Below are 18,373 nucleotides of genomic sequence, written 5' to 3' on the forward strand. Positions count from 1 at the left end.
GGGGGCAGGTTGGGGGTCTGGGTTGTCTTACAGAGATGGACAGGGGGCTCCTGGGTGGGGCCTGTCTCGAGTGGGGCCTGTCAGGGTGGGCCGGACAGCCCTATGGAAACATGGGAGAAAGACAAGCTGGTGCGTTAGACTGAGCAGAGGAGGAGGAGATGGAAGAGCGAGGGTAGGGGGAATGTCTTGGTGGGTCACATGAGTCTGAAGATCAGTTAGAAAAAAAAAAGGAAGAAAGAAAAAGAGGAGCAAAAGGTGGAGGAGCAAGATCCCTCCTCTACAGCTCATGTTCCTTTGCTGTTCAACTTGGTATGTTTTGCAAAGAGTGAAACGCTGATTCGGAGTGGGTTTTATTCTGCCAAGTTTACAAGTCGGAGTGAGGGAACAGAAAAATGTGAGCAGCATTAAACTGAACAGAAATATTCACAAAGTACAGGAAACACACAGCAGCAGTGGCTCAGGGGCTTAAAAACTGACATTTTTACAAAGAAGAATTTCAGTCCTGACAGTTCAGTCTAACTGTAACTGGAGTAAGTACCATTCATAAGAGAACCAACGACCCCTGGAGATCGACACGTATAAACACTGAATGAGTAAAGCCTCACTATTCAAACTACAGTATTTTGGACAAGGAAAAACAAGTGAGCTTAGTTTGTTAACTTTTAATTTATTTAAATTATAATTATAATAAATTGACGTTTAATTATTACTGACATATACGGATATATTTTGTATAGTTTATTGACAACATTTCCACACACGTCTCTTGGCTGTAATCAAGAGGTTTTTTAGATTTTCAAAAGTCATAACAACTATATACAAAGAGGAGGCCCTTCATTTTATAATCAAGCAATTTGTGCTCAGAGGAGCACAGAAAACTCATTCCACATTCTTTACCTGCAGTATAATCTGATACACTTTATTTAGTGGATGAGTATCTACAGTCAGTGCCAGTTCAATCATTTTAAGAACTCGTTTGTGGTGGTAATACCTGGATGAAAATCCTTTGCAGTCAATGAATGCCTCAAGTCTGGAACCTTTGGACACGGTCAAATGCTGTGTTTCCAACCCTGTGATGCTTTGCCAGGCCTTTACAGTACGGCTGCTTTCAGCTGCTGCTTGTTTGTGGGTCTTCATTAAGTGAAAAGCTGCTCCATTGGGTTGAGATCAGGTGACTGCCTTAGGAAACTCTTGGGTAGCTTTGGCTTTATGTTTTTGATCATTATTCATCTATAATTTGAACTGGGATCCTCTTATTTTTGCAGCTTTTGGTGGACATATATACCCACACTATGGTGATGTGGACCTGCTTTGGTTCATTAACCATTCCTTCCATTCTCCATACGTTTCTCTTCCCTTCATGCTGGTACAAGTTAATCTTGATTTCAGTACAAAGAATTTTATGTTTTACGTATTTTCAGGCCTTTTGCTGTTGCTGAACTGTTTTATTGGCCTCATCAGCCTAATAAGGGCCCCTTTCACATTGTGCTTTAGACCCTATGTTAAGAGTTCCAGTATACAGCTCATGTGTAATACTCGGAACCAGCTCCAGAACTTTTATCTGCTTAGTTAGTCATGGAGTACGGAGGGAACAGGCAAGCTGGGCCTTGCAACTGCGTGTCAGCCATTTGTTCCATTATTTATGAGCCATTATGAAAAATGGGAGTGTGTGTATTAAAATGTCAATGGCACTGTTCAGTTTAGATTTGTCATTTCTGAATTATAGTCAAATATGTTAAGTGCGACTTACTGCAAAGAGTGTAACTAAAGATGCTTTACTTACGTATGTCTCTTTTTATTATGATGGTTTTAGCATAATAAAAACAGTATTTTATTGTACTGGTTTTTATACACTAATATAACACTGTTTTTATTGTATAGTGATTTATGCATCCCTGATGTCTTGAGAATGTATTGCAACTGCATCCGTCAAAGACAATATTTCTAATGGGGACAATAAAGTATATGATATTGTAATTAAGCTGACAGCATGTTACTTAAGAACACAAACTGACAGCCAGCACTGAAGATAACTGTATAGAGTCCTTTTTCACAGCAAATACATTTAGGTGGAGAAGTTTGCATTCCCTTATTGTGAAAAGGCTAAAAAAAATAGTTTAATAAAGCCTTTTTCCCATCAACATAATATTTAATAATATTTAATCATTTTTTAAATAAATTATTATTTTCAAATGAAAAAAGTAAAATAATATTTAATGCACAACTAGCTTTTAATTAGCATTTTCTTTCAAATCAGAAACGAATACAAGATCAGTTTATTAAGGGGGATGCAAACTTTTGCACCAATATAATTTTCATTATTTAACTTTAACTTTTGATACACACTTGACCATTTTTGTACTAGCTGAGTTGTCATTATGTAACAATGGTTTGAGTTTGAATCCCCGTACAGTAAAATGGCTTATAAGGGAAATAAGGCAACAAGATCCAGAAACTGAATAAGCTAAAGGGAATTCTGCCATAATCAACTCCATTATTTACACTTTTGCTTTTCCTTCCAGTGATCATATATACAAGATAATTTTTTTGTGTAAATGCATTTAATTGGTTACTGCTCATACAATAGTTTGACATATAAACTGTTAAAAACTGTCTTCCTTTAATGGGCCTGCCCAACTGCTGCTGTTTCAAAAAGCGATTACGGAACAAAGCTAAATGGTGGGTACACTAAGATAGGAATGCAAAAAGGAAAAGGAAATGACAGCAAAAAAGACAGAACTTAGCAGGAGAAAATAGGCTAAATTAAAGCAGAAGATGAATTCTTTAACATTTCCATTGCAAACTCATAGACATCTAAGCCGCAACATACAGCAGCCGCTCCGACTCGCAAACAGTACACAACCTTTTACACAACCATACCTTCTGCCGTCTCTTCTCCTTGCGTTTGTCTTCAGTGGCCTGCAGCATTTTCTCCTTCCACAGGTTGAAGAAGTAGGAGGGGTCAGTGTAGAACTTCAGTGCGTCCTTCTTGTCATCCCTGAGTGAAAGAATGGTGAGACAGTGACAGCATTGCTACTGTTTTCATCACCTCACCCTAAAATCTTCGTTTGACTTTTTTTCCGTTACATAATAGGTGGGTACTTTTGGCATATGACTGCAGATTCCAATTCAATTTTGGCTATGAACTGCTGAAATTTTACGAGTCTCTGGTGAACAATGAAGTGCATTTCTCATTTCTTACAGTGTAATCTTGTTCTGGGTGGAAACACTTGCGGACACTGTAGAAAGCAGGAAAACCTTTTCCATAAGCCTAATAAAGTACTAAAGTTTGTATTAAGACTTAAACTATAACGATACAGTTAAATACTGTTAATTACTGACCTGTACGGGGTGAGAATGTTAAGTGGGGGAGGTTTGTCACAGCGATGGTACATCTCAACCACAGGATTAGGGACTGAAGTCCTTGATACCACCTGCTGGTCCTGAATGGTGCTGCTCTTAAAGGCCTTTCTCATGTTGATGTCCTGCAGGGAGACTGGAAGGAACGAGAGAAGGAAGAGGTAGTCCTATATTAGTATTTAGCTAATATATTCCATGGTACTTGAAATCCCTCAAAACAGCTGTTTTATATTTTCAGGTGTTGGATTAGCAGCTAAAGTCTGAATGTATATGGCACTGGCCTGTGTACCGACACTCAGGTTCAGTGTACCTCAGCCCAGTACTGTATATAATAAGGGTAAACCATGTCCATGTGTCCTACCAATGTCACTGCATGTCACCTCTGTCTGCAAACAATGATTACATAAAACTAAAGAGCAAACGAGGAGCACATAGTTCATCTATGTGTGTGTGTGTGTGAAGATTGTGCAGTCAGAGCACACTCTGTCTGCTCTGTGTTTGATCATTCCTTCCTAAGCTTCTGTCCCTGCAGCCAAATGAATAATCCACAACACTAGCAGCTAATGCAACTTTCATTCAAACCCATCTTCAAAGAGACCTCCAGCTCTCTCTCTCTTACTTTTTCGGCCTTCTCCACCCCCCAACCCCCAACACACACACACACACACACTTTCTCTCTCTCAATGCCTCTAGCTCTCTTACACACTCACTCTCCCTTTCTCCTGTAGCTCCTCTGTCTGTCACCTCTCTGGGTTTAACAGTGACCCGCAAATTAATTTACCTCACTCCACATGTACTGTATGTGCATAAAACACCATGATTACTGTGCATAAAAGAATATAAAGTGCACATGTGCCAAGGCGCCTTAAGCCTCCTCCAATAATTAGGTGTTTCTGATTCTTATTAAACCAATGTGACAAATAACATAACTAAACGACTGGCGTGTTCCCAGTGGCTTCATTTTCTCACTAACAGAAGTTCAATGGAAATTTTACTAATCAGTTTAATGCTTTAAAGGATGTGCAGCATCCTACATCAACATGTTGGCAGTATCACCTAAGTAAAAGGATATTGATTACATAAAGCAATAATATGTTTAAACAGCTCTTTAACACAATGCAGAATCAGTGGCTTGTATTGCTACTTTCACACATGTATATCCTTAGTCTTTTTCTATGAACTGAACGTAGAAATGTGATTCCATTATGAAGTAAATCTTCTCTTTGTGTTTTGCAAATTCAGATTAGTAAATTGTTATTATTGCAATATATGTATTTTTGATTACATGTTTTATGTAATAAGTAATATGTGCATGTTGTGGTCACTCCTCACTCTTTTCTAGACAAATTTCAACTTCACATTTTTGCCTTTTTTGCCTTTGCCATTTCTGATTTTCATCCCTCCTTTCCTTTCCTACCTTAGATTTCTATATTTGTAATTTTCTTGCTTCCTCTTTTTGCTGTTCTCCCTTGATTACCCATTTTCGCTTTTATTTTTCTTCCATTGTTCCTCTGTTCAATCATTCTTCACTTTTCCCTGTAATTGTACACCCCTTTCTACCTTTCATTGTCCCTTTGTATTATTCTTTTCTCCCTTATTCTTTCATTATGATGTATTTCTTCCTTTCCAAATCGTTTAACTGTCTTTTCATCCTATGTCTGTGCTTTCATGTATTTTCTTTCTTCCTTCCTTTTTTTCCTTTCTGAATGTCCTGCACATTCATGTTCATTTGCATCCTATCAGTTTGGACACAATAAAAAAAGGAGACTGAATAAAGAAAACTAAGGCAGGAGTGAAGGATGAGAAAAAGAAGAAAGCTACTGAAAAGATGTGAGGTGACAAATGACTGTCACAAGAAAAGTAACAGATGCATGAATGTTTGGTAGGAAAGGAAGGACAGACGACTGGTACATGTGTAGGAGGAGGACGGGAGATGAAGGACTGTGAGCGGGGGAGGAGGAGTGGGAGAGGAAGAGGAGGATAAGAGAGGACTGCTGAGTTTTTGCTTTTCATCTCTCTGCAGCTCGGACGCTCTGTGTCTGACACCGCCGTGCTGCAGAATGACTAGGCAGTATCAGCAAAGAGAGAGAGAGCTGACAAAATGGGGAGAGGGAGTTAGAGAGAGTGAAGGAGAAGGCAAAAGAGATATATGGAGGAAAAGAAACAAGCAAAAGGCAGAGAGAAAGATACACTGAAAGGTGAAGTATAAGTTGGCAAGTATGGAAGAGCGTGACAAGTCGGTAAGAAATAGTGGTAGAAAATGGAGAAAGTAGGCTGAGGAAAAAGTAAGGATAAAGAGAAGTGAGGAAAAATAAGAGAAGAAGGATGAAGGGAAAAAGAGAGAGAGCAACACTTTAGAGAGGGAGAAGAAGAAGAGGGCGTAAAATAACAGTGGAGTTGGAAAGCGGTGAAACAAATTCTTCATTTTATCAGTTCATTTTGAACCTCCATGGCAACAGTCATCAGCCCTTAAATCCTTCAAAACTGGATCAGACAGCGTGTGTAGGCCTATCAATAACCGCATTAAGAAAGTTGATCTACAGAGTTAGTGAATGGCGTAGTGATGTGGATAATGCATCAGACTCTCACTACACACACACACACACACACACACACACACACAGAAACAGTTGGTACCCACAACATGATTAATGATTAATATGGCTGGCAAACACAGAAAAGACACAGACCTGCATGTTTAAATAGCACTCATCCTTGGGGAGAGACGACCTTTAAAGGGTTTCATACACACACACACTGTGTGTGGAAGTCCATACCTTCCTCCACCGTGGAGTCGAGCTGGGTGACTTTCACGGCCAGCTGGTCCACTCTCTCCTGCAGGCTGCTCATCCTCAGGTAGAAGCTATTAGCTTCGTTAAACAGTTCTCCAAAAATGTCCTCTGCATGGCGACCTGGACACACAGCACAGAGACAAACAGTTGTTTTGATGTTTAATTCTTGTCCCTTTTCTGTTATCATCACTCTTCCGTGCAGGGAAAGTACATTCAGACCTGCACATTTGCCAACTGAGCTCTGCTTCTCATCTCAACATTTAATATTCACTAAGTGTAGAATTGGCAGAGAAACTAAAACTCCCCTCTATTTGACGAGCAGCATGTAAGCATGTTCTGTTTGGAATGTCGGGCACAATGTAAAGACCATGAGAACATCGTGTTTGCTCCATCAGTCGTGCCCTGTAGGCTTCTCTTATGATCAAACAGAAGAGAAGCATGGAGATTTATCATTTCACCTTGTATCATATCTATGAATACATACAGTATTTAGAATATGTACTATAGTATGAATTAAGTAATGTTGCCTTGGTTATACAGTCAGTTTCAGAAGTAATAGAAAAGCAGGGACAATATACATTTGGGTTGAGATCAAAAGATGGACATCAAACGAAGTTCAGAGTTCCAGCTTTTATGTCAATGTATTTACACATTGATACTTTGCACCTTTTGTATTAAATAGGCCAAATATGAAATAAGCAAAGGTACCGAAACTGTAAGTACAGTAGCCTATTTCCCATCGTGAAGTCTTCTCCAAATGTTGGATTGTGATACCTTCACTCCCACCTCCCACTCCCACTACCTTTTCTCCGCTCTTCTCAGACTTTTGTTCATATTCAATGTCGTTTACCAAACTTAATTGTAAACACGACGTAAAAATCTAAAATTCTGTACTTTCACCTCGTAATTTGAACATAAATTTTAATTCAAGTGTTTCTAATCAAAATAAAAAATTAAATGAGAATCGAATTAGATGCTTATAAAAGCAGATTTTTTTGTTTAATAAATATTTTGACAGCCCATTTTAGCCAAATGATTTATACATTATTTAAAAAATATGCATTAACATTCATATTTGCATCACCCAGAAATTTCTTTCTTTGCACATTTTATGCAAAGTAGAAAATAGAATAAAAACAAAATGGGTCAAAGACATTTGTTAAGAACTTAATTATTTTTATACTGTTGCTGTGATGAAATTCAGTGTATTATTGAAAAGGGTCCTTTGTACAGATATTGTGTTCTGTCCACAACAGACAACATCTTTCTCACAACTGGGTCGGGGGCCCTCAAGACGCTGCATAGTGACCAACAGACGGGGTGTGGATTGAGTGTGCTTTCACTCATGTTCCGGTTTGTACCTCTAAAAAACCATCACTGTACAATAGGATCACTGACCAGACAATGTGCCGCTTTAAAATACTATATTTCTTGATTGGAAAAAAAAATCTGGAAATTGTTCTCTTGAGCAGGCATTAGGAGTTTGATGTGGGTAACCCAAATGATTCTCCATCTTCAGCCTCTGTCTCAGCAGGACAGGCTGCCTCCTGCAGTGCACCTGTCCACTTGAATACTTAAAAAGGGCCTTTATGCCTATTATTTAATGTGTCTGTGTGTTCGCAAGCATGACAGAAATATTTAAATTGCTTCTCTGGGGTGCAATAAACACACATATATACAAAAAGACCTGCCAAATACCATCGATGTCTCTCCATCTCTTATCTCTCTCTCTGTGTTATCTCGTCTCCCAGCCCACAGCATGACAGATGGAGCAGAGGTAGAGCACTGACACATTTGCAGTGAGCTGTCGCTGAATTGAATTTAGCCCCTAACTGTTAATCAAATTTTAAATGCCTTTTTATATACTGAACATTTTCACTGGACCATTTTGCCTGTGGCACACACTCATCTCTCTTCTCATGTTTTTGTCCATGACCTCTGAACATTTGCATGGCTTTAAAAGACCTACAGGTTTTGTATTAGCTGCTATGGGTGAAAACATTCATGCCACCAATGGAAATTACTGACGCACTGATTGGGATGCATCTGTTCGCTGCTAACTGCAGAGTACTCACTGATCTGACTCAGTGTTTTTACTGTAGGTCATTCTTTTACAGCTGAATCACAACAAACACGTTGGCAACATGGCCGTGCATGTGTGTGTGCGTTGCATCTATAAAAATTCACACTGGATTAATCATTTTCCACATTTTTTATCAGGCTCAATCAACAACTCTGACAACTGTACTTTAAACAGTTGCTGACTCCTTCCTCTCAGCAACCAACAGCTGAAATACATCTGATTAGCATGAACAGACACAGCTTTGTTCACACTAAACAAACATGCATCTTGAGTGACATGTTTCCAAGAACAAAGGTCTGGATTTATTTGTTTTTGGCGTGACCGCATTTGGACATGCTAAGGATGATTGGGATATGATTCAGGAGGTCAAAAGCCAAGTGTGACCTTATGTGGTAAATTGTAAATGCAACACAGAACACAACGACACTGTAAGAACAACAACTGGAGTATTTTTGCAGTTTGGGGGTTTGTACAGAAACAATTCCATCAAACTCGCTGCTATTCTGCGTTTCTTTGTTTATCGTGCCAACTTTGATTGTGTTTGTTTTTATCAAGGTCCTTTGAAAGAAACAACCCAGCTAATAGTCATCAACATGGATGTAATACATCATTTGCAGACAGTTAAATGTACGTGGAGATTGTTTCTCAGAGGACAGTGCTGTGAGAAAAAGTCTGATGACTGTAACATCACCAACTAACAACAGCTGAGGAGGAGTAAGTGGAGAGAAATATACTCACTGCCCACTTTATTAGGTACACCTTGCTACTACCTGGTGGGACCCCCTTTTTGTCTTCATAACTGCCTTCATTCGTCATGGCATGGATTCAACAAGGTGCTCACCTACCCTAAGTTTTTGATTCATATTGGCATAACAGCATTTCACAGTTGCTGCAGATTTCTTTGCTGCACATCTATGATGCAAAACTCCTGTTCAACCACATCCCAAAGGCCCGCTATTGGATTGAGATCTGGAGGCCATTTGATCAACGTGACAATTCATACTGATGTTCAAGTAAACAGTTTGGGATGATTTTAGCTGGCATGTTATTCTGCTGAAATTAACCATGACTATATGTCTAAATGGCCTGAGTTGCTACCATGTGATAGGCTGATTAAATCTTTGTGTTAACATGCAGTTGCACAGGTGAACCTAATAATGTGGCCAGAGAGTGATGGGATAATAGCTCGAAAGACTTTTGTAGTACAAAGCTTTGTTTTATAAATACAAAACGGCCAAATTCAAGTAAAAAGTGCAAGGCAGCAGTTATAGTGAACTAGGAATTTTATCATTTGTAATAAAAAAGATTTATTTCTCTAACACATGCAAAGCCACTACATGAGGTAAAATCCATTGCAATCACTGTTTCTGTAATTTTAAAGGTTTAATGTAAACTACTTTTAGGGGGCGGCTGTAGCTCGGGGGGGCTGCTGTAGTTCAGGGGGGCAGCTGTAGCTCAGGGGGGGCGGCTGTAGCTCAGTTGGTAAAGGCAGTTGTCTGCGGACCCCGGGGTCAGTGGCTCAATCCCTGGCCCTGGCTATATGTATCTCTGGGCAAGACCTAACACCCCATTCCCCTCCCCAGCTGTGCAGTGTCGGTAGGAGCCCGGTAAAAATTGGGGAGGGTTGCGTCAGGAAGAGCATTCAGTATAAAAAACTGTGCCAAATCAACATGCGGACCATGATCTGCTGTGGTGACCCTGAACTCACAGGATAAGCCGAAAGGACCAAAAAAAAAGGTAAACTACTTTATGTGAAAATGTAAAATGACTCTTATCCTAACAGCACTCAGTTTACTCACTCAGACTGCCCAGCTGTTTGATGATGGCTGCCAGGGTGCTGTTGGTGACACATTCTAGTTCACTGGTCACCCCATCAGGTAAAGCCCCACGGCAAAGGTGCCTGGGCTCGATGTTCCTCTTCACCAACGGCATGCTGGTCTACACCTGAAGAAATGACAGAGGAAAGAGAGCGGATTTGTTTATGGTGAGAATAAACTGATTGTTACTACCACCTTTAAGGTTTTGTGACATTAGACAGCAAATATGTTCTGACATCTCCAAACTGTGTCTGATGCTGCATGTCTGAATTCAAGCTATAATCTCCAATTTGACAACATGCTGTGTCTCACCACTTTTATTCCCTGAGGTAAAAATAAGTACATGAACAACATTTCAACTCAGCACTGGCAGCTCTAGGGGAAAAAAAAGGTTTAAAAAGGGGTTGGTGCTCTGCTGGGAGTCCTGATGGAGATAGAGATGTCATTTCTACCGCGGCTGTAGTTGCTCATCACACTGTTTAATGTCAATGCAGCTGGGATGAGCCAAGAGCCAAATGAGCCGGAAAGACATTTCTAAATTGTGCCAAAGAGCTGCATCCACAAAAAAAAAAGTGTGAGTGTGAAAAAAATGAGAAACCCACAGAGGGTGAATCATTCTGAAAGGGTGAATCATTCTGAAAGAGTGACAAGGGAGATTGTGAGCAAGGAAGAAAGATTGTGTCAGTGTGTTAGAGAGAGTGGAAAGACCTACATGTACTGCAAACCATGTGTACAATCTTGTATTAAAAAGGTAAAAGAAATGTTAGTGAAAGCAGATGCCAACATAATCATTTATATTTCTGAAATAAATATTGCTCTGCACAATGTGAAATGTTAACTTCTATTACTAAATACAATGTCCACAACTTTGATCAAATGCAACTTTTTTCAGAATTATCTACTGTACTGTTATCTACCTGTCTACCATCAACCAGAAGACACAGTTACAGAATATTCAGACACATCATGAAATCTTTTTTCGCATACACAGTAGACACTGAAGAGTTATTTCCCCTGTTAAAGAAATGTTATTTATAACAGTTGGTCAGATCCATAACAGCCTTCAGAAGGTAGGTGTGTGTCAATGTCAAGACGAAAGAGAAGTCTTTATCAGAATACATACAAAGAGTTTATCACAAGATGCAAAACCATGTCAAGTCTCAAAACAAGAAAGACAGAATAGAATTTGCCAAAAATCATCTAAAGAGTATCTGCAGTTCTGGAACAACATCTGTAACTGTAGGAGAAGAAGATTTCAGACAAAGGAAAGGAATCTAAAGCACAGCGCATAATCTATGAAGCATAGTGGAGGTAGTGAAAAAGCATGAACATGCTTGGCTGCCAAGGGAACTAAGTCCCTTGTATTTATTGATGATGTGAGTGCTGGCAGAAGCAGCAGCATGAATTCTGATGTGTTTAGGGCCTTGTGATTTGCTCAGATTCAGCCAAGTGCTTCAAAACACACTGGACCATGCGCCACTATGCAGATGCACAATTATCTAAAGCACAGTGCAAAAGAGAGAAATATAATGGAATATCCTGCAATGCACAAGTCAGTTACCTGGCCTGAATCCACTTAAGTCTTAACGTCATTGCTTAAGGCAAATCACCCAACAAACAAGCAGGAAGAAAAGGCAGCTGCAACAATGTCCTGGCAAAGCAACCCAGCATCTGCTGATGTTACCTCAGGCAGCCACTACCATAATGTTGATTTACCAAATATCTTTGAGTCCTTGTGAATATACATAGATTTGATTCTCACATAGTGCCTCCAATATGTTCCACCAAACCCTTAAATTTAATCCAACATGGTCAACTTTTGGGCTGAAATCTGAAATTGTTGTGTTAGGTGTAAAATATTTGGGTTGTTACGCTGCACTGAAGAAATTTTAAAATACTAATAATTGCTGTGACTTTTTAAAATACAATTATACAGAATGGGATACAATGAAGTTGAAAGAGGAATTGTTTAGGGTGCTCATCACATAACCAACCAATAGCCGTCATGGAGACAAAACATGGAGCATTAATTATAATTCTGCCCAGCTGCAGCATATTATGACAAACAGAGATAGAATAAGAAAAGTTACTTTAGAAGGGAGTGTGATCCACCGACGGAGCCGCACACGTGAGAGGAAACTGCTTGGCTCTTCTCAGTTTGGAGTGAACTCTCTATGTGGGACACGCTTGTTATTTTTGGGCCACAGTTTTGTGTGTAAGAGGACGTGTCTGTGTGCACAACTTTGTGGTGTGTGTGTGTGTGTATTCACACTGTGAGCGCATGAAAGAGTGTGCATATGTGCATGTAGGAGGTGTGTGTCTTCCCAGGTCAGCGTTCTGGAAACATGCCAGTCTCAGACTCTCTCCCAAGCTTCTAATATAATCATTGCAATGATAATAATAAAAATATAAAAATAATAGAGACGAATGAAGCCAAGAAAACGGTGAAGAAACAAGAATGAATGTTTGAGCGTGCTAGAAACAGACTCTTGTCCTGATAATAGACATGCTAATACCTGCCCATTGCAACAATTCTGAAGCCCATTTACGCACCTATCAGGCACAAATTATCAGTGTGTGTTCACGTGCTCCTTAATTTGTTTGCCCAGAGTAAACCTCAAATGCCAGAATCAATAAAAAGTGACATGTTTGTCCTCTTTATGTCTCTCTCTCTCACGCTCTCCTGCTCCCCCTCCCTCTAATAGCTTCTGACAATCAATTACACAAACCACCTCGGATTGTGATGGCGTGTCTTAAGAGTTTGATCAAGCTTCCCTGCATGTGTGTGTGGTCATGTGCTTAAGTCAATATTGACCCTTTCTTCCAGCTGTTGTAAATTATCCAACAATCTGGCTTATTAATAATGCATACACCCTCCTCCTCATCCTCCATTGCCGCCTCAGTAGCCGCTCTTCATCCTTCCGTCTGACCTCTCCACATTATTTTTTCCAGCTTTATATTCTCACTCTGCCTGGTTTTAATAATAAATCAGTGAGGGGGAATATCTCTTCCACCGACTCCCCAGTGTCAGACATCAACTAGGTATTCCCCATCTCTGCTCACAGTGGCTGTGTGTGAGGGATGCTGTAGTGTGCACACTTAGTTTGGCTTTGTGATGCTGGTTTACATGCATGGAATAATGTGCAACCTTCTCCTTTCTCAGACACACACACACACACACACACAGACGTCCAGTCAGGTCAGCTGCGGGGCAACTGACATCAGCCTCATACTCGTTACAAAGAGGCAGAGAGTAAGGGTACACAAGGACACCTGAACAAACCTTTGCAAGTTAACAGCCTGCCAGCAAATTTTGTCTTAATTAGATTTCAAGAGTTGTGATGCAAAAATCCTGGCTGGATATTGATCCTCATAATCACAACGTGTCTGGATATAGAAGTTATGCTCCAGAGAACGTAAATGGACGTGTCTAACCTCTATGAGAGTTATACTGGGTTTAGAAGGCATCTCATCTCAATACAGGTGCAGTCACCATGTCAGATACTGCGACTTTGCTGAGACACATCAGACCAGAATCAGCTTTAAGTCTTACAGCTCAAAGGTGTGTAAAGCTGATTAGGCAGGAGGGGTGAAAGAGTTTCAACAGTACAGACACTGGAAGGTGTCAAACAGTGTAACAGTTTGCACTGTTGATATTTAATTATGTAGAGGTGGCACAATCAAGTGTTTATATTTGTCCAGGATAAAGTTGAGATTCCTTTAATATCTGCTGATATTGATACTGATTCACTACTTAATTTAGCATTTTACTGTGAATTCTAAAAAAACCAAAAAAAATTGTATCAATCACTTTTCTAATAATCACTTATTTTTCAGTTGCTAAATGATCCAAATATCAGTGGCCCTAGTTGAAAAACATTATGTGTATAAGCTTGATATGATAGGAATTAAAAATAACTGGAAAAATGTAACTTGTGTAACGCTAATGAACAGGATAGTCTTGTCTGGATCATGGATCACTGGGATTTGACAAGGATTTTTGGTTGGAGCCTATCCCAGCTGTCATAGGGCGAGAGGCAGGCTACATCCTGGACAGGTCTCTGGTGTATCTGAAGACCAACACAGAAAGACATGCAGCCATGGGATTGTTGTCATGGCAACGCACAGAGGAATCCATTCTGCGCCTCTGAAAATAGTTGTGAAAGAGAGATGGGAGAGAAGAAATGGACAAAGAGAGTAAAGAGTTAAGTAAAGGGACAAGAGGAAGGATGTGCAACTGTGAAAACACCAAGTAGGAACTTTACATTCTAAGTAGGTCTAGAGTGAATTTATTGCAGTCTGACGCCTGTGCTTATGCAACACAGGAGGGTTTAGGCTGCAGCACTGAAAGAGCTGAAGACAGTGCTAAGATCCAAGAACAGGTCTTTTAATATTACTGGTGGACAGTTTTACAATGCAACAGGCATTAGATCTTACTTGACATTACTGCAACACTGGAGTTTGGTGCATCTTCATTCATCATTCATGTCACTTCTTTCCAAAAATTAGGAGCTACTATAATTCAAACTGAAACAACCTGAAGGAAACAGCACGATGATAAAGATGTCTCCTCATACTCCACTCCGTTTTAGAAAGTCACTTTGCCAAGTAGCTTCATCTCAGTTCTTTGCACAGGAAACAGACATTTTGGGAAATAAGCTTATTGGTAGCAGATCGGTAACCACTCTCATATCTGTCCTTGTGATATGAAGATACAGCCAGCAGCTGTTTCTTTAGCTCAGCATAAAAAATGGAAACCATGAGAATCAGTTAGCCTGGGTATCTCCATTTAAGCTCTCCAATTAGCACTTCAAAACCTATTAGTTTTCAAACTTTTTGGCTGGAAGCAGTGATGTCCTGGAGTCTTGTTAATAAGCTAAACTAATGGCTCCTGGCTGACTTTATTAGATTTCATCAGAGCCAGGCTAACTGCTCCCCCTTCTTTCCAGTCTTTCAAAATATCAACAGCTTTCGGCCTTTCGTTTCAACGTGTTCTGCACATCGATTTGGCCTGAGTTTTTACGCGAGATGCCCTTCTGCATCCCAGCCCGATGCTTCACTCATCGAGCCGCCACGCCCACTTTTCCAGTCTTTATAGTAAGCTAATTTAACCAGCTACTAGCTGTAGTTTCATATTTAATGGATAGTTTGTTTGTTTTTTCGACCTATCCCCTACATTGAGGTTGTTACTAATGTTTTATTATTTTTTTTAATCTAACAGTCTGTTTTAACTACTCCTAAATTAGTTGTTCTTAACCATCATTGGCCTGATAAATGCTCCAGAAAATTAATTTCAATTTGGGCAATAGCTGTGGGTGAAACAGGTGCCTTTGTATAATGTTTAAATATTGTTTTAGTTCTATTCTATCCGTTAGAGATCTGGTTTGTAGAATTTTAATTTCCGATGACCGGTTTCCGAGCGGCAGTTAGACAAAACACAATGTACACCTGCAATTCAATTTGAGATCTTTCAGTGTAGGTGCTTTACAACATGACATGACTAATGTGCTTGTCTGGGAATCCATCCAAAGTTCCTCTTGGTCAAGGCTGTTTGTCACACTTCTCCCTCCACTGTATCTATATTTAACACCTTTTCCTACCCTTTCACACCCTCCCCTTCTCATCGTGGTGTTTTTACCGTGGGTATAATTACGTTGTAATCAGATAAGACTTATCCTTCTAGTCCAAAGCTGTATGCAGCCTGTTTGTGAGCAGGTGCAGAGATGTTAGACCCAACATCACCGCAGTTTAAATGCTGCACATAAACATCTCCCCAGGGAGCACACTGCATGACTAGTTTGAAAATCTAGACTGGAATGTAGCATTTGATTTAAATATTCATGTTGCTTTATATACAGGATATGGTTTAATTACCGTGTTTAACAATCATTCAGGCAACAGTAGATAATGCTATTACATCTCTGTCTGCTTCACCTTAGACTTGAACACACACAAGCGCGCACGCACACACACACACGCGCGCATACACAATCTCCTACTGTGCTACACTAAGTCTGCCAGTCTGCTCTGGGAAAGATTACCATCACCCCACCCTGTCTCATGCCGCTCCTGCTCTATAGGAGGGACCTGTATAACGACTGCTAGTTAGCCTTCTACACTAACTAATGAACATAAAAAGCCCTGATTGTTTATCTATAATTACCAGTAAGAGCAAAAGTTTGCATCCCCGTATTTTGAAATGGCACAAGGAGTAAAAACAATGATTGTTTTAAATCAACATATTTAATGCACAATTAGCCAATATAAATGTTCCTTCATCCGAAAGTAATTTTCCACGCAGTTGCAAACTTTCACACCAATTATATTAATATCATAATAAAAATGTAACTAGAACATTTACACTAGCAAAATGTAAATTGTTATTATGGTAGAAAGTTTTGATTCCCTTACACTGAAATCGCAAAGGTTAGGTTCAACAAATACAAAGAAAACAAATACAAAAAGTAAAAATACAAAAGGAATCAGCACTGTCAATTAGCATTACTGTAGCAATATTAGTAGTAGTAATTATAATAATCGGAATAATTGTATCTCCAGTTTATACTAAAAATACAATTAAAGAGCAAGTGCAAGTTTAATTTATCTCTTAATATATATATATATATATATATATATATATATATATATATACACACACACACACACACACACACACACACACACACACAACATTTATAGACTGTAAAGTGCTCTCGAAGATGATGTCATGCAGTCTCAGAATTCATCAGTCAAATGACGACACAGGCATTTAGGCAGGAGTAAGGACTGCTTTGATAACTTCAACCACAGGAAGGGTGAAAGATGTTCAGACACATGATTACATATCCATTTGTAGGAAAATGATGAGGACATTAACTGTATTATACTGTACATGGCACATGCAAAGAACTGTGTAAACAGTTTCATTCATTGACAAGACAGCAGCAGACAAGATTAATTAATTACAGTCTCCTGACAGTAAAAGGAGTCTATCAGGATTCAGAAAATACCATCAGAGCTTGGATGAGTGTTGTAAAACTACTCTCTAAATATAGAATAACCTCATCATGTATTGATTTTTTTATTTAATTTTTTTGACTTGGCATCTTTGTCTGTGTCCAATGGGAGCAGAACTAACTCAACTGAAACTGTGGCTACAGATACATGATGCTGTCTATTCATTATGAAAGTACTCCGGAGGTTTTGTAAGGGTTTAGAAATGTGTAATCCGCTGAGTGTTTTTTCAAACACTGCTTATGTACTTGAAATTAAAGTGAGCAATGAACATTCGCAGCTTGGACCAAAACAATAAGTATAAATGGGGGAAGCACAACTGGTTTTCATCCTCTTAGTTGCAAGTTTGGCTTGTTTTGCCAAACCAGAAAAACTAAACATTTATTAAGCTGGGGGAAATATTTTAATGGTTAGTTTTTTTGTATCACTGGTTTTCAGAGTCAGGAAACCATACTCCTCTTACTCCATCCACTGTAGAGTTAATACCAAACAGATTGTAATATTAGGGCTGAATGTAGTGTGAGGGACGCTGCTATTTAGTGTGGACGCTGCTATGCAAAGAGGAAAGTGAGCCAACACAGTGAAACAGAGCTAATGTTTTATTCTGAGTCAGGAGATTTAACATGGGAGGACCAGGAAGATCTCTACTTGATCCCACGCCAAATGTCAACAAACAAAGAAGAAGAATGAAAAGCAGAACAAAGCAGAAAAGCAAGACAAGCTCTTTGCGGTTTGAAATTTTAATTTTTTTAAAAGCAGCCTTGTTTGATGTCACCAAAATGCAAAACTGTTTTGCTTGATGTTGCTCGAGCCAGACTGAAGGACAATACTTAAACGTTATCAGCAGCGATTCCAGCTGCAGCTTCATTTTAACTGCAACCCTCCACACGCTGACTCCGCCTCCTTCTGGCCTCCTTTCTCCTCCACCCTAAACTCTCTATATCCCTCATGCCCCCTCCCTTCTTCCCCCTTCCCTTTCTTTGATGTATGCATTTGTTGATGCTCTTGGGTGAGAAGCCATTGTACAAAATGATCACAATTACGATGGCACATCCCCCCCATTTTTGCACTAATCCTCCCTAAAAACAAATTATGCAAAACTGAGTGAGAGAAGCAAGGATGAGATGAGAAATTGCCTTTCGCTTCCTCTCATCGTCTTTTTCTTCTAAGAGGCAGCAGCAGGCTCTGTGGAGTTGTCATGGTTTCTTTGGAAGTATTTTTTGGCTGAAAATGAAGTGAGGGGAGCAGGACTGGGAGAAAGAGAAGAGAGTTTACATTGGGGCAGTGGAGTCCTGTCACAGAGCTGG

At 39.6% G+C, this 18,373-nt stretch overlaps 1 protein-coding gene across 6 annotated transcripts in view; it reads right to left on the bottom strand.

Annotated features, from left to right (window-relative positions):
• The window catches only part of zgc:109889 (uncharacterized protein LOC553542 homolog), a 35,535-nt gene that overhangs the window by 8,892 nt on the left and 8,270 nt on the right, over positions 1-18,373 (bottom strand). For 3 of the 6 annotated variants that reach the window (XM_067524250.1, XM_067524248.1, XM_067524245.1), the window contains 5 exons: positions 10,035-10,179; positions 6,138-6,272; positions 3,343-3,496; positions 2,881-2,998; positions 32-100 (listed from right to left, as the gene is read on the bottom strand). In XM_067524250.1, the coding sequence (XP_067380351.1) occupies positions 32-100; positions 2,881-2,998; positions 3,343-3,496; positions 6,138-6,272; positions 10,035-10,167 (609 nt within the window). In that variant the 5' untranslated portion in view covers positions 10,168-10,179. Of the gene's footprint in view, positions 1-31; positions 101-2,880; positions 2,999-3,342; positions 3,497-6,137; positions 6,273-10,034; positions 10,180-12,142; positions 14,200-18,373 lie in introns of all 6 variants that reach the window. The other 3 variants (XM_067524251.1, XM_067524249.1, XM_067524252.1) reach the window with 2 other exon arrangements.

This window comes from Channa argus, chromosome 12, assembly GCF_033026475.1.
Source record: "Channa argus isolate prfri chromosome 12, Channa argus male v1.0, whole genome shotgun sequence".
NCBI classification, from domain to species: Eukaryota; Metazoa; Chordata; class Actinopteri; order Anabantiformes; family Channidae; genus Channa; species Channa argus.